We start from the raw sequence: 24,059 nt of genomic DNA on the forward strand, positions 1-24,059 counted from the left end.
GTTATCTAGACTAAAAGAAAAGGATGATCAGTAGTAAATAAGAAACACAGATAATCTAAAAGTGTAATTTGGGCTGTCGTTCTCTTCTGGTAGACCTGTATCTGAACTGATAAGAAAAGGTAAATTTTTGTAACACTTAGTTATTTTGGCTTTTTTATTATTTGAGTAGCTCAATCTACCCTTTGACCGAATAACCAGTTATTATTGAAATGCCTTAAAGGTTAAAAAAAAAAAAGAAGTAAAGTTAAAGATAGTAAGGTCCTAGATAATTCACAAATTAAGTAATTTTACCAGTGATAAATGAGTAACTATTACTGTAAATACCTATAGTGAATTTGTTTTCTGTGTTTTCGCTACAGGGAAGGAAGGTACTTGATAAACTGCATGAACTACAAATCCATTTCACAAGATTAAAAGGACTTTCTGGCCCTGAAAAGTTAGCATCCCGGTGCCAAATTGTTAATGTGGCAGCAGAAATTTTTCTAAAAAGTGGGAGTATGGATGGTGCCATTTGGGTACTGAGGGGTAAGTTATGCTTATATACTTCAAGTATAAAGGAATAGAGATTGTACTCCAATTGAATGGCAGTAATGCTGATCTGCTTATTGTTCCTTGAGTAGCAGGGCAAATGACAAGATGCAGCAGTGGCCTAGGCCCTGGTGGTTGGTGAAAGGCTGCATGGGATGGTCTGGGGCCTCCAGGTTTAGAAGGCTGAGGCTAAGATTGACCCTGAATTGAATGGATTCAGTTTGAACCAGTTAGTTTTATCTAAGAATGGAGATTAGATCCTCCCATGAATCAGACAAACCACACCTAATCTAAATTAGATTGATTTCAGTGATTTTCCCCTGAAGTTATAAATTACTTGTTGAAAGTGTCATCCACTTGTAGAACAATGTGGTTTGGCCCAGGGAGCCTCTAGGGTCCCTTCCTACATAACAGCAGTCCCCATTCTAGGGTTAAAGTTGGGCAGGGCTCTCTGGCCTCTGGTGAGCATCTGTGAAATCCGGGTCAGATGGCACGGCCTTCGTTGTTGTCTTTTGTTTTCAAAGAGGACCAAAACGACACCGCTGTGCCGGAGTCGGGTTTTAGTGTGTGTGACTGTGGCTGATCAGACCAATGTTAGCTCGGAATGTTCTACCACAGGTCGGGCACAAATAGTTCGTGTGAACCTTTGGGGTGGGTTCTCTAAGTTTGTGTATCTTGCATTTCTCTCGAACTACCTCAATTCTGCTTTGCTGAGAGAGCACAGCACTTTCTCTGATGTGGGCACACCACGCTGAGCGGTGCTGGGCCAGTGTCTCCCATGTCACACAATCACTTCCAGAGTTCTTAAAAGAGATCTTGAGAGTGTTCTTGTATTGCTTCTTCTGACCACCATGTGAGCACTTGCCTTGTGTGAGTTCTCCCCTAAAATAGTCTCTTTTTGGCATGGTACGTTTTGAATTGCACTCTCTGAAGTGGAGTTTGAATGCTTGGCAGTTTAGCTCGAGAAAGGACCTCAGAGTCTGGTATCTTACCCGGCCAGGTGATCTTCAGAGTCTTTCTAAGGCAATTCAAATGGAAGCGATTCAGTTTCCTGGCATGGTGCCCGTAGACTGTCCAGGTTTCACAGATAATATGACGAAGCAGGTGTGCAGCAGACAGACACCAGAGGGTATTTTAGAGACACCACTGAGAAGTGCCAAGGCAGAGAGAGCACGAGGTGAGGATTAATACTTCACAGTGAGTGGAAACCAAGACCCAAGGAAGACAGCACACCACCGGAGGTAGGAATGCATGCTGGAGATGTAGAAGCTGGGACAAGGACAGTCTCTCACTGTTAGCTAAGTGGCCAAGTAGCCAGATGTACCAGGAGAAAGCCAGGAACGGAACTTAATTCAGCATCTGCTTCACTGGAAAGCCTCTTTGATAGCAGACCCTTTCGTGCTGGTCCCAGGAGCGTACGTTTGAAGATGGAAGGATCTTAAAGGCACAGTGATGCCATTTGTTGAGAGCTACATACCTGTTTCTCAGATGATCACAGAATCACAGGGCGGGGGAGCTGTAAGGGACCTCAGTGGCCGTGTAGTCTGACCCATATGTGAAAAGAGCCCTCCCTGTAATATGCCCGAGTGATTGTGCAGCCTCTCCTGCACTAGTAGAGACCACAGAGGCTTACACTTGGGAGGTTAATTTCAGCCTTCCACTGCTGTATGTAAAGCCATAGCCAGAGTTCTGCTGATTCTTTCCATAATATTTCAGGAATAGATGCTTTTCTTTCATTTCTAAATGGCCGTAGACCCTCGTCACCTCCTGCTCACTGTGTGACAACATCCTCCTGATCAGCTTCTTTGCTGCCAGTCTTTCTCTGGCTCTTCCCGCAGTCAGTCACTAAAAGCTTATTAAGCACCTACTGTGTACCAGACACTGCAGAGTCAGGTCTGGAAAGATAACAGGTGGTCTCTGCCCTTGAGGAGCCCTCACAACCTAATGGTGAGATAGCATGGCTGAATAAGCTATAGACAGGCTATATTGGAAGTCATCAGCAGAGGGAAAGCACTAGAATGAAGGGGGATTGGGAAAGGCTGCCCATAGAAGGGGTCATTTTAGGTGGGGCTGGAAGGAAGCCGGGAGATGTTGATGAGGAAGAAGAGCATTCCAGCCAGAGGGAATGCCTGAGTTGGGAGATGGAGTATCTTGTTCTGGGAACAGCAAGTAAGCCAGTGTCACAGGATTGCAGAATAGTTGGTGAGGGGTGGGGGTGTAAGAGAACTGGAAAGAGAAGGAGAGAGTGGGTTATGAAGGGCTTGAAATGCCAGAGGAATTTGTATGGGATCATAGAGGTGACAGAAAAGCTGCTGGAGTTTACTTGGAGGACAGGGAGGTGATATGGTCAGATTTGCCCTTAAGGAAGGTCTGTTTACCAGTTAAGTGAAAAATGGACTGAGGCAGGCAGACCCCCCCACCCCCAGCAGTCTGTCGCAGTGGTCCAGGCTTGAGGATGTGAGGGCCTGTACTAGAAGGGTAGCAGTGTCAGAGGAGAAGAGGTTATGAAGACAGATGTCATTAAGGTAAAATCAATAGGTCTTGGCAACAGATTGGACAAGGCGTGGTGCCCTTGACACTAGTAGGGAGGTTTGGAAGGGGACAGGGAATGGGAGGAAAGAAAATGAGTTCCATTTTAGACCTGTTGGGTTTCAGATGTCTGCAGGACATCCAGTTGTCCCATGGGCAGTTGGAGATGCAGAGACTGGAGGTGAGGAAAGAGGTTAGGATTGGATAAGTAGATTTGAGAATTATTAGCATATGAGTGAAGTGAGCAGAACCAAGAGGACTTTGTACACAATACAGCCACGTCATGCGATGACTAATATTGTTAAACTGAACCCTTCTCAGCACTGCAAGGATCTGAGACATCTCCAGAGGCCTCATGATAGAAAATGCTGTCCGCATCCAAAAAAAGAACTATGGAAGTTGAATCACTATCACTTATTTTTACCTTCTGTTGAGTTTTGTTTCATCTTTCTGATGGTTCTTCCTATTGGTTTTAATTTTTACTTCACTAATGTGAAAATATGTTTAATAGGAATGTAAATGTAAAGCCTGTATGAGATTGTGTGCTGTCTGGGGGAGGGTGGGGAGGAGAAAGGGGGAGAAAAATTTTCAACTCAAAAGCATATGGAAGTGATCGTTGATAAATCAAAAGAAATTAATAAATTTTTTTAAAAAGAGAAAATTATTAGCATAGAGATAATAATCGAATCCATGAGAGCTGATGAGATCGCCAAGTAAAACAATATAGGAGAAGAGATGAGGGCCCAGAACAGTCCTGTGGAATGACCAGGATGAAGATCCAGCAAAGAAGACTGAAGAGTGGTGAGACAGATAGGAGAAGCAGCAGAGAATAGTGACCTGAACACCTAGAAAGAATATAATTTCAAGGAGAAGAAGGTGATTGGTGGTGTCGAAGGATACAGAGAGGTCAAGGATGAAGATTAAGAAAAGACCCTTGGATTCTGCAAATAACAGATTGTTAGTTAACTTTGGATAAAGCAGTTTGGGTTGAATGATGAGCCTGGAAACCAGAATGCAGAGACATAAGAAGAAAGAGAATGAGAGGAGAGAAAGTGGAGGCATTTATTGTACATGGCCTTCTCAAGAAGTTTAGCCACAAGGGGCAGCTAGGTGGCGCAGTGGATGGAATACCAGCCCTGAAGTCCAGAGGACCTGAGTTCAAATGCGGCCTCAGACTGAACGCTTGACCCTTACTAGCTGTGTGACCCTGGGCAAGTCATTTAACCCCAATTGCCTAAAAAAAAAAAAAAGAAAGAAATTTAGCCACAAAAGGCAAGAGAGATATGGGGCAATAGTGGAGATGGCTGCATCAAGTGAGAGTTTTTTTTAAGGGTGAGGGAAATATGAGCATGGGTGTAGGTAGGGAGACATTGAAGGTAAGTGAGAGAGTAAGGGTGATAGAGGAGGCAATATGTTGGAGAAGCCTGGAGTAGAATGGGACCACTTGTGCATTTAGAGGGGTTTGCCTTGGCAAAGAGGGCTGCCTCTTCATGTGAGATAGGGGTGAAGGAGGAAACAGTGGCACAAGGCCTCTGGGTGATGGGAGGTCAGGAAGAGGGGAGAAAAGGGACCTCTCAGCAAATGGCCTCCTTTTTTCCCCCCAATACAGCGTGAGGCCAGGTTGTTGACTAAGAGGGTCGGGGAAGGTTTGAGGAGGGATGAAAAGGTTTCAAAGAGTCTCTGTGGTGAATGAGTTAATGAGGAAGGTGTAAAAGGTTGCCTTGCTGTGTTGGAAGCCTGGTTGAGGTTATGTAGCATAAATTTGTAGTGAACACAGTCAAGACATTCACATGATTTTCTCCACCATCATCATTCAGTAGCGCAAGCCTAGGAGCAAAAGCAGCAGATGGCGAGAGTGATCCGAGGCTGAAGCTTATCAAGGCAAGATAGGTGATATGATGGGTGGCAAGGGACTGAAGAGAACAGCATAAAGTTGAAGTGGATTACCAAGGGATCAAGATGGAGGAAGAAGGACAGTGGAGCTAACACAAGGGTGGTAGCCTGGGAGAACACTGAAGAGTCAAGGGATCGGAGGTCACGATGTGGACAAAAAACAGGGTTTGGGATTGGAAGGCAGGGTGAGGAGATGGTATGACAAGACTGATTGAATAAAGGAATTTCAGAGTTCATGAATGTGGAAGTGGCAAGATCAAAGTCATGTCCATGTTTACGCGTGGCTCAAATAGAGCGGAAGAAATAAGTAAGTTGAGGAACTGTGAGGTTAGGGTGTTAGAGGGAGTATCAGTATGTATGTTGAAATCCCCTAAAATAAAGGCAGGAGTCAAGAAGGAGAGAGCCAGGTACTGAACTCATTGAGGAAAGGAGAGTGTCCTGGAGGGCAGAAGATGAGAGCTGCCAGAATTTTGATTGTGATAGATGGGGGATTGAGTGAGGTTCCTGAGGTATAGTGGAAGAGGGAGAGCCTGGAAGTGGAGATGGGAGCCCGGGCTAGAAAGGTGACCAAGGAAGCTGTGTTATCAGGAGAGAGCCAGAAGATGGAAGGAGTGGTAGAGGGAAAGATTTAGGACAAAGCAACTTTGGCACTCGTACCGCAGGTATTCCAGAACGCACAGGAGAGGGAGGTGGCTTTGGACTGGAACATGGCAGGGGATGGTGAAGGGAATGAGAACGAAAGATGGGGAAGTGTGTAGTTTTCACGAAGACCACTCAGGGTTCAGAATCCCTAGGATGGTGAGGGCTTGACCAGGGGAAGGTGTGTTAATCCTGTATACAAATACCTTGTAAAAGTCCATCTCCCACACTTCTCCTTAGATCTCATTCCTCAAGAACCAGTATAACTGTCAGGTGCTCATCCTGTCAAACCTATCAGACTTTGAAATGAAAGCTCATTTCCAAGTACCACTCTGCTCCCTTTGTGCTGACTCAGGATTCAACAGCCCACCAGCATAGATACACAGCTGTGTCCGGGATGTGTGACTCCATCAGGATAGAGAGCACCTGGCTTGGGAAGTCCTTCTACCAGCTGGCAAACTGGTACTCAATTCTGGCAAGTGGCCTGAGACACACAAAGGTGAAAGGACTTGCCTCTCTTCCAAATTTCCCTATTTGTGGTTAGGGCACCAGCTCTTTCTGTGCCTCCTCAGGTTTGTAACCTCAGCTCTTGACTATCCCTCACACAACTCACAAAGATCAGAGGCTGGTTTTGAACCCAGCCCTTCCTGATGTCAGGACCATTCCTTTATTTTACCACATCACACAATCTCTTCCAGTATACGTATCACTAATTAAAATGTTTTACTTGTCATTCTTTGCCATCTAGATTAGCTCTGTGTGTGTGTGTGTGTGTGTGTGTGTGTGCGCACACACACACATACTCACACACCCTACCTTTGAGCCAGTCCACATGCATTTACATGAAGATCCAAATCAAAAATTTTCTTTAGGATACGACTGACCACACCTACTCTGATTGTTCCTCAGCATTGTGGACAAATAGTTTACATAGGATTTTAATTACACATTCTTTCATTTGATCCTTCCAGCAGCTCTGTGGGGCATAACTAAGGTTCAGAGGTTGTGACTTGACCACCTTTTACAATAACTAGTTATTGGCAAAATTGGGGTATCAAAGCCAGATACTTTGAGTCGAATATTCTTCCTTCTCTGCCAAGTTGTATGCATGTATGTATGTCTAAATACATAGCTGTATTGCCATGTGGTTGTTATCTATCAGTATAGACTTGCATGTTTTCTCTCTTGTTAGTCTGTGATTTCTTGGAGGAAACGCACACCTCCATTTGTGCCCCCCATTCCCTGTAATTGTTAGAAAAAATATCCAAATGAATGAACTCACAGTTGTGTTTTGACATTCGTGTTATTTCAAGTCCTAATAAACATTTTTATTTTTGCCATAGGAATGTGATGCTAAGAATTTATATTGTTTGATATCAGTGAAAAGCTATAGACTTTTTAATGAAAAAATATATATATTTAGAATAGTGATCACTACTTATAGTACTGCTATAGGAATTGTTTCTTAATGATTTAAGCCCCTTTTGATTAAGCACCAATTAAAATTTTGCCATTTTCCTCAAGAAGGAATTTATAAAATGTTTGCAAAAATTGTTAGACTGTGGATAATTGAATCTTAATAGCCTTAATTTGCATGGATGAGATATTCATAATTAAATACTTTTTTCTTTATTTAAGAATCAGAATGGATAATAAATACACCACTGTGGCCATGTGACAGGATGGATGTCCTCAACAGACATAACCTGCTCTGTACAATTGCACATGAGATCTTGGCCAAGAGCCTTTACCGGAAGACATTTGAAGTTCTCCAGAACTTACCGGGTTTCCAAAATTCTCAAGGTATGTTTTGGAAAAATCCATGTCTATTATCTCCTCTTTAGATCTGTTCTTACATGAGAGTAATTCTTAAACTCCAGCATGGTTTCTCCATCTGTCTCACCTTTCATTGTGTCCCTTCGCTTTATTCAGCAATTAAGTGGTCCCTTTTTTTTATAAATTAAATCATGCCTTCATACTTATATTAAAATTTCAGATATGTTTATCTTTATTTTAAATTGGTCTTCATTCATCAGTAGCTTCTAATACTAGCTTCATTTTCAGCTTTCCTCTTTCCTAGCCACTCTATCAAGTAGTGACTCTATAAATAGAATGTTTAAATATCCTAGGATTTGATATTTAAAGAAACATTTTTATAAATTGAACAAGCCTGCAGCATCAGCAATTATCCCCAATGTCTGTTATGTAAAAAATTTAAATGCAGTCTTAAAGTTGGGCATACGTCTGAATATTTAAGGGTGATAATGCTGATTTTAGGTTATGTGGTTAGTTACACTATTTTTTCAGTATTACTAATGCTTTAAATTTTGAAAGTTTAATCAGTTGTAACAAAGTGGGTTAGAACTTATAAAAGTGGGTTAGAAATTATAAAAGTGAGTTAGAACTTATAAAAGTGGAGGAAACCAGAGCATAAAAAGAATTGAGATACTTATTTTTCACCTGTCTTCAGATCCCTCCCTCATTTTCAGAGCAGAAAGTAGCCCTTTCATGTATGTCCTTAAACCCTTTCCTTCTGTCTCCTCCAGGAACCCACTGATCAGTCCCACTTCCTTTCTTCTCTTGAGTTCCTTCCCCATCTGTCTGGCTGCAGAAATTCTCAAGCCTCACATGTCCGTGAAGACGTCCTTCTCTTGACCCTGCTGTCTCTAAGCTTTCTTCATCTTTCCTGTCTCTTCTCTTAGCTGCCTCCTCTTCCTCATTAGCCAGTCAGTCGCTCCTCCTCCTCCTTTACATTATGGCTTCTGAGCCCCACACTGCGTTGACCATACTTTCTTCCAAGGTCTCCTTCTACCTTCTCTTTTCCAAATTCAGTGAAGTTGGCTCATGTCTAGAGCCTCTCCATAAAAGCCAAAGGGCTCTCAGCTGTCCTTCGAGTACCTAGGCTTGCAAAAAGCCCTTTCCACAGAAGATTTGCCCCTGAGCCCATAAATGGTCAAAACAGCCCCCCTTGTTGGATGAGCCCTTTGTAGCCCTCCAGACTCGTGGTTCTTCCTTGGAGGCTTTTCTCAAGGTTGCTGGAGATCGCATTCTCCCAGTCCTTAAGAGTATCCATAGTACCAGGAAAAAGGGAAGACATAGATCCAGTCCTCAAGTACTGGTGAAAAAAGGACCTGGGTTTGAATCCTGATCCTGCCACTTACTACCTATGTGACCTTCAGCAAGTCCCTTGGCCTCTCTGGGCCTCAGTTTCCTCCTTTGTAAAATGAGGGGATTGGATTTGATGTCCCCGAAAGGTCCCTTCCAGCTCTAACCGCTGCTCTCTCTGATGGTGATGTGGTTCCCTGGAGTCCCTCCATAGAGAAGCTTCCTTCTAAAGAACTAAGCTCTGTGTGTCTTATTTCCAGCTTATCTCTGACCTCCCAACTGTTTCTGTCTTCCCAGTGAGTCTCCAGCTTTCTCTTTGAACTCCAGCCCCAAAGATACGGAGCTCAGATATGCGATTAGATTTAAATCATTAGTCAGTCATCTTCAGTGTAATGTCCTTTGGGCTCCCAAGACCAGACAGTTCACACCTTATGAAAAAAGTAACCTTATGAAGGAAATTCTACACCTTGTTAAGGACCAGGGGCATGGGGAAGAGGCCGGGGAATGTGGCATCAGTGCCCAAAAGAAGGGCTCGTCAGTGGGATAACAAGGCCCCACCATTGACACAGAAAATAATTATGGTACAGTCTGAGTGCTAGGACCATACAACCTACAGAAATTAAGGTGACATCCCTGTGGCCTAAAGGAGCATCGAATGCTTGGAGGGGTGGGAATGTGGGTAGGATTTGAGGGGTGATCATGGTTATCCATGGGAGAGAAGTTTGAGAACTACTAAATCAGACAAGTTCAGTATATGTAATATCCTTTCTTCATTTCAGAAACCGTGGAGGTCTCGCAGTACAGCCTTCTTTTTAACAAGCTTCTAGATGCTTGTGTAGAGAGTAACAGTCTGGGGGTGTCATGCTCCGTAGCAGAATTCATGTTTTCAAAGAACATCCCTATCGATTTTTCTTTCCTCAGAAGATTAATTACTGCTTTAGGGAGACGTTGTTTATGGCCAAAAGCCAGAGCCCATTACAAAAGTAAGTTACAATTGAAATCCATATGAATCTTAAAATCTCAGATGTATTCTTTATATATTTGATGTTTTTTAAACTATTATATTTTAAGGTACATTTGCCAGTTTTGAAATTAAATGTTTATTTTATTAAAATAAAAAGATATATAAATGCAGTTTTGAACTATATATACCATACTAGCCTAAGAAAAGATGTGTGAATTTATAGTAGAGAATTAAGTTTAAGGGACTGAACAGTCTTTTTACAGAAAATGTTTGTTGCTTCATTTTACATTAAAAAATTTTTAAATTGGCTCATATTTTAAATGTACCAGGAAGAATTACTTAAAAGAAATACATAACATACTTTTATGGAGAATGGCATTACTTTGTAATGCAAATAATTTATCCCAATGTATATTTTAGACATTAGGATTTTTATATTTGCATATATGTATATGTGTATATCTATAGATACAAAGTTTTTGTAATACTTGGCCTATAATGAATGTATTATTTAACTTTTAGGTGCTCTGTCATTGGGCTGTTACCCATCATTGGAGGGAAATTTGTACCGAAAACTTTTGCTGATTCCTTCATACCTGTCTGAGATTGAAATGCTTTTAGCTATTGAAATTTTTCTAGTATCTAATGCGAGTAGTATTCAGAGTCCTGGTGCTTCTTCACAGATACTACAAATAGTCCTGAAAAGGTTTGTAGAGCTTACTTTATATTCCACTGAAAACAGACAAGGAAGCTAATCTTTAGGCCTTTGAAAATTGGACTGGGGGGGGGGGGCAGCTACATGGTGCAGTGGATAGAGCACCCACTCTGAAGTCAGGAGGACCTGAGTTCAAATCCAGCCTCAGACCAAACACTTGACACTTACTAGCTGTGTGACCGTGGGCAAGTCACTTAACCCCAGTTGTCTTTAAAAAAAAAAATTGGACTAAGGCTACTATGTATATAATTATGTATATGTGCTGACTATGCACAAATTTTGAAGACTCTTCCACCCCCAACCCAAATCAGCCACTACCACTTCTTTTAACAGAATCATAGACTAATCAGTTCCCATCGTTTGAAGAAATTGAAATCTTTAAAACATTAAGGATCTTATCCAATTGAGTAACAGGATCACGTTGAGGATCAGAATCATGTTTAATTCCTTGTCTTCTGTTCCTTCCTATCATTGTACTTCATTGCTTCCCTTTTTGTTTTGTTTTGTTTGATTTCATTTGGTTTGGTTTTTGCTAGGCAGTGGGGTTAAGTGACTTGCCCAGGGTCACACAGCTAGTAAGTTTCAAGTGTCTGAGGCCATATTTGAACTCCTAACTCCAGAGCCGGTGCTCTCTCCACTGTACCAGCTGGCTGCCCCTGCTTCCCATTTTTTATGCCACTTCTTTCAGATCTGATTAAAATAATCTTGGGGGATTCCTAGAAAAATTGTGTTTCTCTCCCTCTCATGACCTGTGATTCATGTTTTTGGGGTTCCATCTGATTTCTCTCCAGACAATAAGATTGGCTTCTCCCAAAAGAAAAATGGTTTCTTTCATTTTCTTGCCTGTACTTGGGATTCACTGTTGTCTTAGGAGAGGCAGGCCTCGAATCTCTCAAGGCTGTCCTACTGGGCCAAAGGAAGGCTAGCCAAGAGGCCAACAGTTGTCAAGAGAAGAAAGTAATAAAATATCCTCAGCTAATAGTCATAACTTTGTGGGAGGGTGGGAACCTATTACCAAGTATGACTAGTATTCAAATTAGTGGTATAGTTATACTTGATAGGTTTGGTGTCAATCCCCTTTTTTCAGTAGGTCCAAACAGACTGGAAACTTAATATTTCACTTGTCTAGGCAACATTGCTATGACTTTTTAACTTAAATGTTCATTTAAAACTAAAAATGGTGAAAGAGTAGGTTGGAGAAAGAAGAGGCTAGAAGCAGGGTGCCAAGTTAGAAGGCTGTGGTACTAGTCACCAGTAATCTCAGAGTGGGAAGGGACTTGTGAGGCTGTCCTCTCCAACATCCACCTGGACATAATAGCCAACAAAGATTCATCCAGACTCTGCCAGGAGACCTCTCTTCAGGGGAGCCAGGTGCTTCCTTGGGTAATTAATTCTACTTTGTGATAACTATTGGAGGGGTGGGAAAATCTCCTGACAATCAAAGCTGTCTCTTTGACGACATCTGCTCATTGTTTGATGTTCACCTTCTGGGGCCAAGAGGAGTCTCTTCCATGGAGCAGTCCTTCAAGGACTTGACATGCAGTCATATCCCCTCTAAGCATTTCAAATCCCTGGTTCTGTCCATTGATCCTTATAGGACAAAACTCCAAGACCTGCTTTCTAGCTGGATCAGTGGCCTCCTGGTCTGGCCAGAGCCAAATACCATGGGATTCTCCCCTCCCTCGTCCTGAACATGCTGCCTCTCCAAATGTAGTCCAGTCAGGTAGCACTCATTGAGAATTTATGAAGCACTTACACATGCCAGGTTCTGTGTCAGCCTAAGATCACAAGTGTTTTGGCCTCCATCCCATCACATTATCTCATGGAACTTGAAGTTCACTAAAGCCTTCAGGTCTTTTTAAGACAAACTGCTGTAGGATTGGGGGTTTTTTGGGCCCAAGTGTAAGATTTACCTTTTTCCCTATTAAATTTCATTGTATTCAGTCCAGTGTTTTAGCCTGTCAAGATCTTTTGAATCCTGACTTTCATCTAGTGTGTTAGCTTGATCTTTTTTCCCCATCTTTGTGTCATCTGCAAATTTGAAATGTCGTCCAAGACATTCATGAAAATGTTAAACAGCACTGGACCGAGCACAAATCCCTGGGGACTCCACTGGAGGCTTTATTTCATGTTATGATGTGAAATGTTCATGAATACACGAATGACTGAAAGAGAGAAAGGACAGAGCTAGGGTGGTGCGTCAGTTCAAGTGGAGACAGCGGAAGAGATAGATCCAAGCAACGTGAGCAGGTAGAATTCATCTGTAAGCACCAGGAAAAGTATCATATTCATCATTGGCACAGTACAGCAAGCATTAAGATACACTTGCCAAATCTGAAGCAGTCCCAGATTTTTAACAGTGACTAATAACATTTCTATTCTGTGGGATAGTTTACAAAGCACTTTCACATTCATTGTCTCAAATGAGCATCACCTCCAGTCTGTCAAGTAGGAAGACAGCACCCTCCCCATAGTAGAGTAGATGGAACTCAAGGTTTGCTGTTGCAGAACCTGGGTTTGACCAAGCCCAGCTCTGCTATTGCCTAGTTTTCTGTGGCCTCAGCCTGTATTTTACAGATGAGGAAGTGGTTACAATGAGATGGAGTAACTTGCCCGAGGCCTCTGGACTCCCGGTCCAGTGCTTTCTCTGCTACATCCTGCATGGGAGGAAGCTGGGTGATCACACTGCTTTGGTTGTGGCATCATATGAAGGAAACAAACTTTATATTGCTTCTCGATCTTTGCGCTTGATGAAATGGTCCTTTTACAGGTGTGAAGAAGACAAAGGACGGAGTAAAGATGACTACCGAACAGCAGTGGAAAGACTAATCAGGGCTGCTCGTATATCAGACCCAAAGCTTTTCATTAAGCACATGACCGTGAATATTACTATGGAGCAGGTTTATAGTTTGGAACATTGTTCTGCCCTGAAATGGTTGAAAGAGAATATGAAATGGGCTGGGAAGATTTGGCTTTTTCCGTAATTATTAGGTTATAAAGACTTTTTTTTTTAAGTTCCAGTAATCATTGTTCAAAATGAATGGTAATAAAGACAGTTCTCACTGCGCCCAGCCTTGTTGATTTATCTGCATGGTACATTTAGCTTGCACAGTTTTGACCACTACCATACCTTTGGTCTGGACCTGTGATTTCACTGGTGTAAGGACCTCCTGGGCATGGAAAGACTCCATCTTATGAAAGAGTAGATAAGCGTTGTTACTGACCTGTGAAACTAAACTGGTTCACTTATGAACCAGTCTCTTACAGCAGTTCCCACCTTCTGCTTTTCATTGGGCTTATAATAAAACTAAGTCATTTCCCATTTATCTGGATTCCAAGCAATCTGAATACTCAAAAAACTAAGTATTTTCTGCACAACATTTTCACAAAGGTAAATAAGCTAATAACTGCCCTTTTTTGTAATTTTCAAAAAAGGCATTCAAGGTATGTGGTTGGGCTAAGTGGGGCCTCTCTCTCCTTCACCTTCTTCATTCTCCAGTGATGCCCACAGAATTTTGTAAGAATCTTAGAGCTAGAAGGAGCAGAAGAGATTATTTCACCCAACTTCATGCTTGCCGTTGAAATGTTGTTACAATATAAAGGCCGTCTGGTGCAGTGGACAGAGCATGAGATTTGGAGTCCTTGAGGCTTGGGTTCAGATAGCTCCCTGCATACCTCTGAGCTTGACTGGAAGATCTCAGAAGCTCCTTCTGTGACCCTGTGAACCCTGCGGTCATCCAAATTCTGATTTGATGCCTTCAGTGATGGTTCAAACTGCTAAGAAAGTTTTCTTATTTTAAGCCAAAGTCTCCCTCCTTTCAGAGTCTACCGACAGTCCTGTTTTCTCCTTTCCTTGATCATGAAGTGTTGTCCCTATTGCCCAGCACTTTTCCAGCAAAACGTTTCAAGTTCCTTCGGCCTCTTCTCGTGCTTTGATTCCAGATTCCTTTGGCATCTGTTTCCCTTGATACTTTGGGGTTTTGATGGTCCAGAACAGAATGTAATGTGCTGGATGGTGTCTTACTGTTGCAGAATACTGCGGTACTCTTGTTAATTCCTGTTCTGGACATTTTACTTCGATTCATTAGTTTGAGATTACATTAGCCTCTTTACAAGTGGCATCACACTCTACCCAGCTTCCAGATAAAATCACCAGGTCTTTTTCACATGAATTGCTATTGAGCCACTGCTTCCCTATCCTGTGTTTGTTGGCTAATTTTTTGGAACCTCAATTCAGGACCTTGAGTTTAAAGCTCCTAAATTCTTTATTATTAGATTTGGCTCATTTAAGTTTGCTGAGATCTTTTGGATCCAGTTTTGAAATCCATATACTGCCTTCTTCCTCAGATTCAGGTTAGCCACATATTTGATAGGTATGCCATGTGTGATGTCATGTCAAGTCAAGTGTTGGAGAAACTTCTAGAAAGGAGGAAGAATGGAAAAACTATGATCCTTTCAAAAAATAACTTAGAAACACCAAAAAGAAATATAGCCACTAGACAACTAAAACATGCACATAAATGTACTGAAGCATACTGTGCAATTCAAAATACAGTACCATAATGTGAGGGATCTAAGGGTGAATGTGGGTACTCTCCCCCACTGTGCGGGTCACGATGCACAGTCTTTGCATCCTTTCTTGTCTGTGTTCTCCCACAGGTCCTCTACACAGTCCACCTGACGTGCTGGAGTTCTGCTTCTCTTCTTTTAGCATTATGTGGATACAGACAGCTTCCTATGCCAGTCATCCACCTTCTATGTAGTATCTTTTCTAGATTTGAGATTAAATTATGTCACATTGATGTTTTATATTGAATCCTTCCACAGCTAGGCAATATACTGAAACACACTCATGTTCTAGTTACCCAGCAGATTATGATCATTTCTGCCTTACGAACTCTACTAAGGCTCTGCATGTGCCATCAGAGGACAGATATCTTTAAGAGACAGTCTGAGTAGTCCCGGCTATTGTTTACACCATAGCACTAGAAGCTTTGTGCTTAATGAGCCAAATAGTATCAGGAGCTTGGAATATTGAATCGGACTGCCGACTGTGTAAGGCGTCACTCCACTCCGAAGTTTCCCAGGTCTGAGATGGTTTGAAGTGCACTGAACGGTCCTCCCACGTTCCTCCTGTGGAAAGTATCTTTCTCTAGCATGAGTCTTCCAGCATTTAGTCAGCTGTCTCAAGTCGTTCTTCTGTTATCCCTCACCTCTTCACTTGTTTCTCATTATCCCTACCTTGTTTTAAATCAGAGGGGTGAAAAGTACCTTGTGCATCTTTCAGTCATCATCCCCAAGGACGATTCCTCTTAAAGACCTACCTCCTTTGGATTTTGACCTCAGTCTCTCTCTGCCCTGAGGTTAGGAAGCTTCTTCAATGGCTCAAGCCCTAATCCTCTGGAGCAGTCGAGTCTTTTAGAGAGGAAACAGCCAAGGCTAAATGCTAGAAACCCTGGTAGCTCCTGCTCCGACCACAACTACTAGACCATGACTGCCAGCTTCACGATCTGTTTCCCAAACTCCTTATTTCCTCCTTCTGTCCAGGTGGTTTATAGCATAATTTGATGACAGTATTGTTTTGTTTTGTTTTTATTTCCACATTAGTCATGTTGTAAGGAAGAATTAGAAGCAATAGGAAGAACCACAAGAAAGAGGAAACAAAATAGAAGGGAAAAAAAGAGCAAATAGTATGCTTCCGTCTGTATTCAAACTCCATAGTTCTTTCTCTGGATGTGGATAGCATTTTCCATTATGAGACTTTTGGAGATGTCTTAGGTCCTTGCATTGCTGAGAAAAGCTAAGTCTATCAATCGTCACACAATATGATTGTTAATGTGTACAATGTTCTCCTGGTTCTACTCATTTCACTCAGCATCAGCCCATACAAGTCTTTCCAGGTTTTTCTGAAGTCCGCCTGTTCACCATTTCTTCTAGCACAATAAATAGTATTCCGTTACATTCATATGCCACAACTTGTTCAGCCATTTGGGCAGCCCCTCAATTTCCAATTCTTTGCCACCACAGAAGGAGCTGCTATAAATATTTTTGTACACAGGCGTCCTTTTCCCGGTTTTGTGATCTCTTTGGGACATAGCCTTAGAAGTGCTATTGCTGGGTCAAAGGGTATGCACATTTTTATAGCCTTTTGGGCATAGTTCCAAATTGCTGTCCAAAAAGGTTGGTTCCTCTTCTGTTAATCTGGGCAATTTATATTTTATAAATATTCATCCATTTCCCTAAGATTATAAAATTTATTGGCATAGAGTTGGGCAAAACAGTTCCTAATTATTGTTTTAATTTCCTCTTCATTGGTGGTGGGTTCATTTTTGATACTGGTAATTTGGTTTTCTTCTTTCTTTTTTTAATTAAATTAACCAAAAGTTTCATGTTATTGGGTTTTTTTTATAAAACCTGCTCTTAGTTTTATTTATTCAATAGTTTTCTTAATTTCAGTTTTATTAATCTCTCCTTTGATTTTCAGTATTTCTAATTTGGTATTTAATTGAGGATTTTTCATTTGTTCTTTTTCTGGGGTTTTTTTAGTTGCATGCCCAATTCATTGATCTCCTCTTTTTCTGTTTCATTCATGTAAGCATTTAGAGATGTAAAACTTCCCTCAAGAACTGCTTTTGCTGCGTCCCATAAGTTTTGGCATGTTGTCTCATTGTCATTCTCTTGAACGAAGTTAATGTTTCTGTGATTTGTTGTTTGATCCATTCATTCTTTAGGATTAGATTATTTAGTTTCCAATTAATTTTTAGTCTATCTTTCCATGGCCCTTTATTACATGTAATTTTTATTGCATCTTGATCAGAAAAGGATGCATTCAATATTTCTGCCATTCTGCATTGGATCGTGAGGTTTTTATGTCCCAGTAGTTGGTCAGTTTTTGTGTAAGTGACACGTCCTGCCAAGAAAAAAGTATATTCTTTTCTATCCCCATTCAGTTTTCTCCAGAGAAATATCTAACTTTTCTGAAATTCTGTTCACCTCCTTAATTTATTTCTTGTTCATTTTGTGATTAGATTTATCTCGTTCAGAGAGGGGAAGGTTGAGGCCCCCCACTAGTATAGTTTTGCTGTCTATTTCTTCCTGTAACTCCCTGAACTTCTCTAAGAATTTGAATGCTATACCACTTGGTGCATATGTTTAGTAATGATGTTACTTCATTGTCTGTGGTTCCTTTTAGCAGGATGTAGTTTCCTTCCTTATCTCTGTTTTTGCTTTGTCTTAGATGAGGATTGCTACCCCTGCTTTTTTTTGCTTCAGCTGAAGCATAATATATTGTACTCCAGCCTTTCACCTTTACCCTTCTTGAGATACTTCTAAGCTTCAATCCAATTTGAATAGATGGGAACCAACTGATTGCGGTGGGAAGGGAAAGTCAGGAGAGGAAAGGAGTGGATGTGTATTTATAGTAGGCTTCAGCAAGAGAGTAGATGTAGCGGGAAGTTGTTGTTAGGAAAGAGGAGCCCATCAGACACCAGCTTGATAAAGCTTACAGCAGGTGAAAAGTAGGACTGAGTCTCCTATCCAAAGACTTGTATCCCAGGCAGTCCAACTCTAAGAGCAGAATTACGCTTTCTCAGTAGCAGCAGAGCAGTTTTACCCGGCAGCTAAGGAGGGTGAGCCAACAGTAGGGAAGAAATGGCTTCTGAGGTAAACAGCAGTTGCAAGGGGGTATGGGGGGTGCAAAGGACTGCTTAGATTAAGACAGAGCTGCATGGAGAGATATTCTAGCCACAACACAAAACTTCCATTCATCAATGTGCAATGTGAGTTTCTGTAATATCAGGAGGTGTTTCATGTCTCCATTGTAAGTGGAATGAGTTTGTGAGAGCTTGTTTTCAGTACTTATCTAGCCTAATAATGATCTTGCTGCTTGTTTTCCCTCAGTGTATTTTGCTAATATATTTTGACTAAGTCAGGGGTTCTTAACTTCTTGTATCATGGAGCTCTGACAACCTGGTGAAATCTATGGACCCCTTCTCAGGGTAATGTTTTTAAATGCATAAAATAAAATGCATAGGATTACAAAGGAAACCAATCATATTGAAATAGATGCAGTTAATTTTTTTTTAAGTTCACAAAACTGGAGGGTTGGAACTCTGATTTCAGTGCTTTTGCTATTTGTAGCTCCTGCCTGGTATGTGAATAGAAACTGCATTGGTTGGAGGCGCAAGTCACATGTGTTTTCATATGACATTGAATATGATTAAGATGGGGGATTATAGTTGAGTGGAAATTTTGTAGCCATATATCATATTTTTAATCTGGTCATTAAAGGGGGGAGATGAAACTAAAAAAATTTTATGAGCAAAGACAACAAAACTATCAAATTTTGCATTTGATATGATGGTTAATACTTAGAGAACCCTAGAAAATAAACTGAAAATTGAAATAACAACTTCCGAAATGCAACCATATAAGTCATTCACATTTCTACATATAACCAACAAAACCCAGCAGGAAGAGCTAGAAGTTCCATTCAAAGTAATTAGAAAGCTATAAAATATCTTGGAGGGTCGAGAGGGACTATGTGAACCTAAGTATGAAACACCTTTCAGAAATAAAGATAAGTAAATAACTGGAGAAGCAGTAATGCTCATGGGCAGGTCGGGTGAGTATTTTTAAAAGATAGCCTCAATTAATTTATGTGTCCAGTGTCGTACTAAACTCTCAAGAGGGCATTTCACAGCCCTAGAAGAGTGTTTGGGGATGGATGGGGCGTCAGTGACGCGAGGGAAGAGCAGGGGCACAGCGCTGGAAGACCTAGCCCCAAGCCCCCGCGAGAAGGGCTCCGCGACAAGCAGCGTTGCGCGGAAACGCCACGTTCGGCACAAGTGAAGTTTAGACCGGCTGTGCACACCACACACCAAGCCACGCCTTCGGACTATATAAGGGCAGGACCACGCCCAGAGGGGAGCGCTGCTAGGATACGCCCGGGCAGCCTGCTCGAGTCACGGCAGGCGAACATAAACAAATCAAGTTCCAAATCTCGCCCAGCAAGTGCTCTGGAGGGCGGGGCCGGGGGGCGCCACTGCGCAGGCGCCGAAAGGCCGGCTCTCGGACAGCCCGCACACCTAAGACCAGCCAACCAATCGGAGAAGCGAAGACAGGCCGCCCCGAGCGCGCAGGCGCAGGCGCTACTCCCCGCCCCCGCGCTCAGCCACCTGCCGCTCGCGTTCCCCCGCCCCCGCGCGCGGGACCGTGAGGCGCGTCCCCGTCTCCCCTCCCCGCGGGCTCACTCTCCCTTAAACCAGACGACGGGAGTGGGCGAAGCTCTCCCGGGACAGGCTGGTAAGGGGACCGGGCAAGGGCAGGCCGAGGGCTGCGGGCAGCACCAGGGTCCCCTACAGGGAAAGGGATGAAGGAGAAGCACACCGAGCATCCGCCAGAACCGGTGGGTGGGAAAAGACTGGCTGAGGAGGAAGGGCTACTGGGAGCAGCTTTAACGGGTCTCAGGCTGTGAGCGCCGTGGAGCAAGGCCTGGCACGGCTCAGCCAATGGGTTGCACAGCTCCCGCAAAAGCGTCCTCCTGGGCCTGACGCAGCCCGACCAATGAGCACGCGGAGGAGTGGATTCCCACGCCGACCGCTTTGTCCCTCTCGACCTGGAGCGGTCTGGGGCGGGGCCTGGTGCAGTTCAACCAATGACTGGGCGGGGCCTGGTGCAACTCAGCCAATGAAGTGTAGGGGATGTCTTATCCTCCCCGCCGCCTCGTCCTCATAGACCCTGGATGGGGCGGGGCGAGGTCTAGCACATCTCAGCCAATAGGCGCGTACGTTGGGGCCATTTCCCCGTCTCCTTACCCCCCACCCAATGCCTTGGCACCTTTTCATCCTCTCCACAAAACACTGCGGAACGGGGCGGGGCCAGGGAGTGAGGCGGGGCGCGGATCAGCCAATGGGAGCGCGGCCCGGAGGCTCCTCCCCCACCCAGTGCCCTCCTCCCGGGACCCCGAAGCTGAGCTGGGGGCGAAGGCCAAATGGACTGGCGGGGACCGTGGTCCCGCGTGGGCATCGTTACGCGTGTGAATTGGGGTCCCCGCCGTGCCGTCTCGGGGGAGGGAAGGTGTAATCGTGTGAGCCGCGCGGCTGCGGGTCCGGGCGTCCGGCCTAGGTGAGCCCCCGCCGCCGGGGGTAAGGGGTCATCACCCTGACCTTGATCATGACCCTCTCGTCCCCCCGCAGCCGGGACAGTCCCTGTGAACCTCGCCGGCCGGCCTCTGCCCCTGGACAGCCCAGGAAACTGAGGCCCCGAGGTCTCAGGGCGGCGTGGAAGCTCAGGGTCACCCCTGGCGCTTGGGGGCGGGAGGCCGTGGAGACGAGAGTGGGGGAGGGGTCCTCCGTGGTTTGCATCTCGGTGTTTCGTGCACAAGCCCCGAAACAAACGGGAAATGCCTACGCTTCCCGCGAACTTCCACGCACAACTCCCTTATCCACGAGCAGGCTTGCACACATCGTGCTTCGGAGCCTCTCGGCCCGCTCGCCCACGAGAGTGGAAGGCCAGCTCCGTGTCACCTTTGCATTTGTAGCCTCAGTGGTCACTAAACGTTTGTCAGGAGCCGCCTGCCCTGGGCCAGCGCTGGACCGGGCTCTGGGGATGCAAGTACAAAGAATGAACCGATCCCACCCTCAGTGAGGGAGACACCGAGCACACAGTAAACTGCCCACACCACCAAGCGAACCACGGAATATAGCCAGGAGTCACACAAAGTGGTTTGGTAGGGAGAGGGGCTAAGCAAGTGAAAGGCCCCTCGAGGCCGGAGGAGAGGGCAGGGCAGGTCCAGGAGGGAGCCAGTGGAGTGCGGCAGGTGGCAGGTGGTCAGAGTCAGCAATACATTGCAGCTGGTGTAGAATGGATAGGGGGAGAGAAACTGGAGGCTGTCGCAGTAATTCAGTGAGAGGCCGGCAATGAGAGCCTGAATGAAGGTGGACAAAGAGGTGAGAGACGCCTCAGCACGGAAACAGCAAGATTGTGCCCAGAAGGAGGCCTGAATTACAAATCTGAGGTGTTAGAAAGATGGTGCAGGAAAGTGGGAGGGGATGGACCAGAGTGGGTGTTCAGAATAAGATCAGGAGTTCTGTTTGAGACTGCCAAGTTGAAGGTCTCTCTGGGACATACCGTTTGAAAGGTCCACTAGGCAGTTATGATGCAGGGCTAAAAAAAAAAACTCAGAAGTCACCTACACAGAGATGATGATCACCAAGAGGGAAAAGAGAGGAGAGCCCAGGACAGAAGCTGGGGGAGCGTTCTGGAAGTGTGGAAGATGAGGCGAGTACCCAGGAGAATGTGAACAGTGTCAGAGGCCACAGAGGTGCAGGAGGATCGGGACTGGGGATATAGAGCTCCTTGTAACTGGAGTGCTGGTCTGAAGCCAGATTAGGAAAAACTGAGTGAAGAAAAGGAGAAAAATGGAGACCACTTTTTCAAGGAGTTTGGCTGACAAGGGGAGGATGGATATGAAATAAATAACTCAAGGAGATGTATGTGTAGCAAAGTTTTTTTTTTTTTAAGGATGGAGGAGATTTGGGCATGTGTGAAGTCAGGAAGGAAGGAATCTGTTCACAAGGAGAGATTCTGAAAGTTAATATCACAGTTCTAAGTTGGGAGAGGTAAGACTAGGAAGCAGTCTGTCTGAAAAAAATCTGGATGGTCTTAGTGGACTGTAAGGTCACTGTGGGCCAAGAGTGTATTACTTGGATGGAGTCATGATCTCATCAGTTTGAGTATTCTCCCCAGGGACACGGCTCAGAGCTGCCTGTGGTGACCTTTGTCCAGGCCTTCCTATAAATAGGTAGCTACCCCTCCCCCCTCTGCTGGATGTCAGCAGAGGCCACATGGTCCATTCCTCCCTCAGGCCACATGACCAGCTAAGCTCTTCCAGGCGGGCATTTAGGGTCAGGATGCTCTCTCCTGACCTCCATTAGGCCTTTGTTCTTGCGCAATCCTTGAAAGTCATGTATTTAATGTGTTTCTGTCTGCTCATGCCCACGCACTTCTCTGGTGCCCTTTGGATGACCCATAACAGTAAACCTTCAAAGTGTTGTATTGCACGATTCATAACCCTGCAGCACCAGAGGGAAGATGTTGCTGCCGGAAAATGGGCCTTTGTTTCATGGCAATCTGTGACAGAGCGTTAGAACTTCCCTGAAAGTTCACAGAATGCCAAGCCGCATTAAAAGAGGAAGCCGGTCTAGGACGAGGGAGGTGAATGTGGTTCCATTAGTCTTGGCCTGCCAGCTGTACTTCCCTTGTGGTATGTGAAAACATTTTCATGGTTTGGTTCATCCAACTGCAAATCAGTCCCACTTGTGGCCAGATTGTTCACGCGTTAACCTTTGCCCTCTTTTCTTTTCAAATGAATGATTGTCTCACATAGAAGGGTGCTGGGGAGATCAGAGTTGAGAGTTTGGTGAAAGGTTGGGTCTCCACTTTGTGCTAGAGTGGAAGCGCCCTGAGGCCAAGGACTATGTCTTATTGTTCTTGTGTCTTCTAACATGACTGTCTATTGAATGAATAATATGACTCTACCTAGTCTGTGGAAGTATTTGGAAGTTATGAGATCAGAGGTTTATTGTTGTTCCAGAATCTTAATAAAGCGTTGGCATTAGGCTTTTCAAGAAATGTAAAAATGATAACAAGCCAAATTTGCTGTGCAAAAGAAATTAATTGAGGAACACCTTGGCACCACTGGTTACCTGAAATAAAATCTAGCGTCAGTAAGGGCAGCTAGATGGTGCAGTGGATAGACCCCAAGCCTTGGAGTCAGGAGGATCTGAGTTCAAATCCAGTCACAGACCAGACACTTGACACTTACTAGCTGTGTGATCCTGGGCCAGTCACTTAACCCCAATTGTCTCACCAAAAAGAAAAAGAAAAAAAGTCAGTGCCAGTAGAAGTAAAAGTACAGTTGGTTTTCATTTTTCTTAATAATCTTGTCTCTAGGATAAACTCCCACGTCTGGCTCTTAAAGATTCTCCCAACATTGCCATACTTTGGCTGTCTTCCCTATGCGCCCCTGTAGCTTTCTTCTCCCATTGGTGAATTTGCATGGGAACCTCCATTTCGTGGAAAGGCCCATCCCACTATCCTTTATTCCCCAGACTACCTTCTCCCTTTCCTTTTCAGTGTTATCTTATCCAGTCAAATGTAAGCTCCTTGAGGGTATGCCCAGCACTGAGCTCAGTGCCTGGCACATAGTAAGAGTATAATAAATGCATCTTGACTTGTCTTGACAACCTGACACCCCCCCTGCAGTCCCGCCAGACACGACTCCCCTTCCTGCACACACTGGGGGATGCAGCCAACCTGACTTCTCCGCTTCTCACAAATGACATTCCACCTCTGTCTCTCTTGACTGGCCCCTGTGTCTAGAAAGGACTTCCTCTTGCCCTTCTAAACTCTCCTTTCAAGATGGAGCCCAAGCATGTTCTCTTTATTCTGTGGCTATTACCTGCTGCCTCCCCTGATCAAGTAGTAGAGATGCATTACTCTTCTGTATCCTCAGGGCCCAACCTTGCTGCTTAAGGCTTTTTGATAGATTGATTGATTAATAGGATAAGAACCGATCTGTACTGGTGCCTTAAAGTGTGCAATCCTGCCTGCACTGTGGTACGCCTCTCCTTCACAGTTGTTTTTAGTCTAGACCCGGGAGGTCTTCATTGCAGACTGCCCCCG

The 24,059-nt window shown here is 44.1% G+C and overlaps 2 protein-coding genes across 5 annotated transcripts in view; both read left to right on the forward strand.

Moving 5' to 3' along the window:
- The window catches only part of TOPAZ1 (testis and ovary specific TOPAZ 1), a 76,188-nt gene extending 62,750 nt beyond the window's left edge, over positions 1-13,438 (forward strand). For both annotated transcript variants that reach the window (XM_078151201.1, XM_078151202.1), the window contains 5 exons: positions 360-525; positions 7,228-7,392; positions 9,474-9,677; positions 10,181-10,364; positions 13,144-13,438. In XM_078151201.1, the coding sequence (XP_078007327.1) occupies positions 360-525; positions 7,228-7,392; positions 9,474-9,677; positions 10,181-10,364; positions 13,144-13,357 (933 nt within the window). In that variant the 3' untranslated portion in view covers positions 13,358-13,438. The remainder of the gene's footprint in view (positions 1-359; positions 526-7,227; positions 7,393-9,473; positions 9,678-10,180; positions 10,365-13,143) is intronic.
- A 6,076-nt stretch (positions 13,439-19,514) lies between these two features.
- The window catches only part of TCAIM (T cell activation inhibitor, mitochondrial), a 36,829-nt gene continuing 32,284 nt past the window's right edge, over positions 19,515-24,059 (forward strand). The window contains exon 1 of one of the 3 annotated variants that reach the window (XM_020993343.2): positions 19,515-19,676. The gene's annotated coding sequence lies outside the window, so the exon portion shown is untranslated. Of the gene's footprint in view, positions 19,677-20,306; positions 20,499-24,059 lie in introns of those variants that run through there. The other 2 variants (XM_020993341.2, XM_020993340.2) reach the window with 2 other exon arrangements.

Source organism: Phascolarctos cinereus, unplaced genomic scaffold, assembly GCF_003287225.1.
Source record: "Phascolarctos cinereus isolate Bilbo 61053 unplaced genomic scaffold, phaCin_HiC Scaffold_1;HRSCAF=81, whole genome shotgun sequence".
NCBI classification, from domain to species: Eukaryota; Metazoa; Chordata; class Mammalia; order Diprotodontia; family Phascolarctidae; genus Phascolarctos; species Phascolarctos cinereus.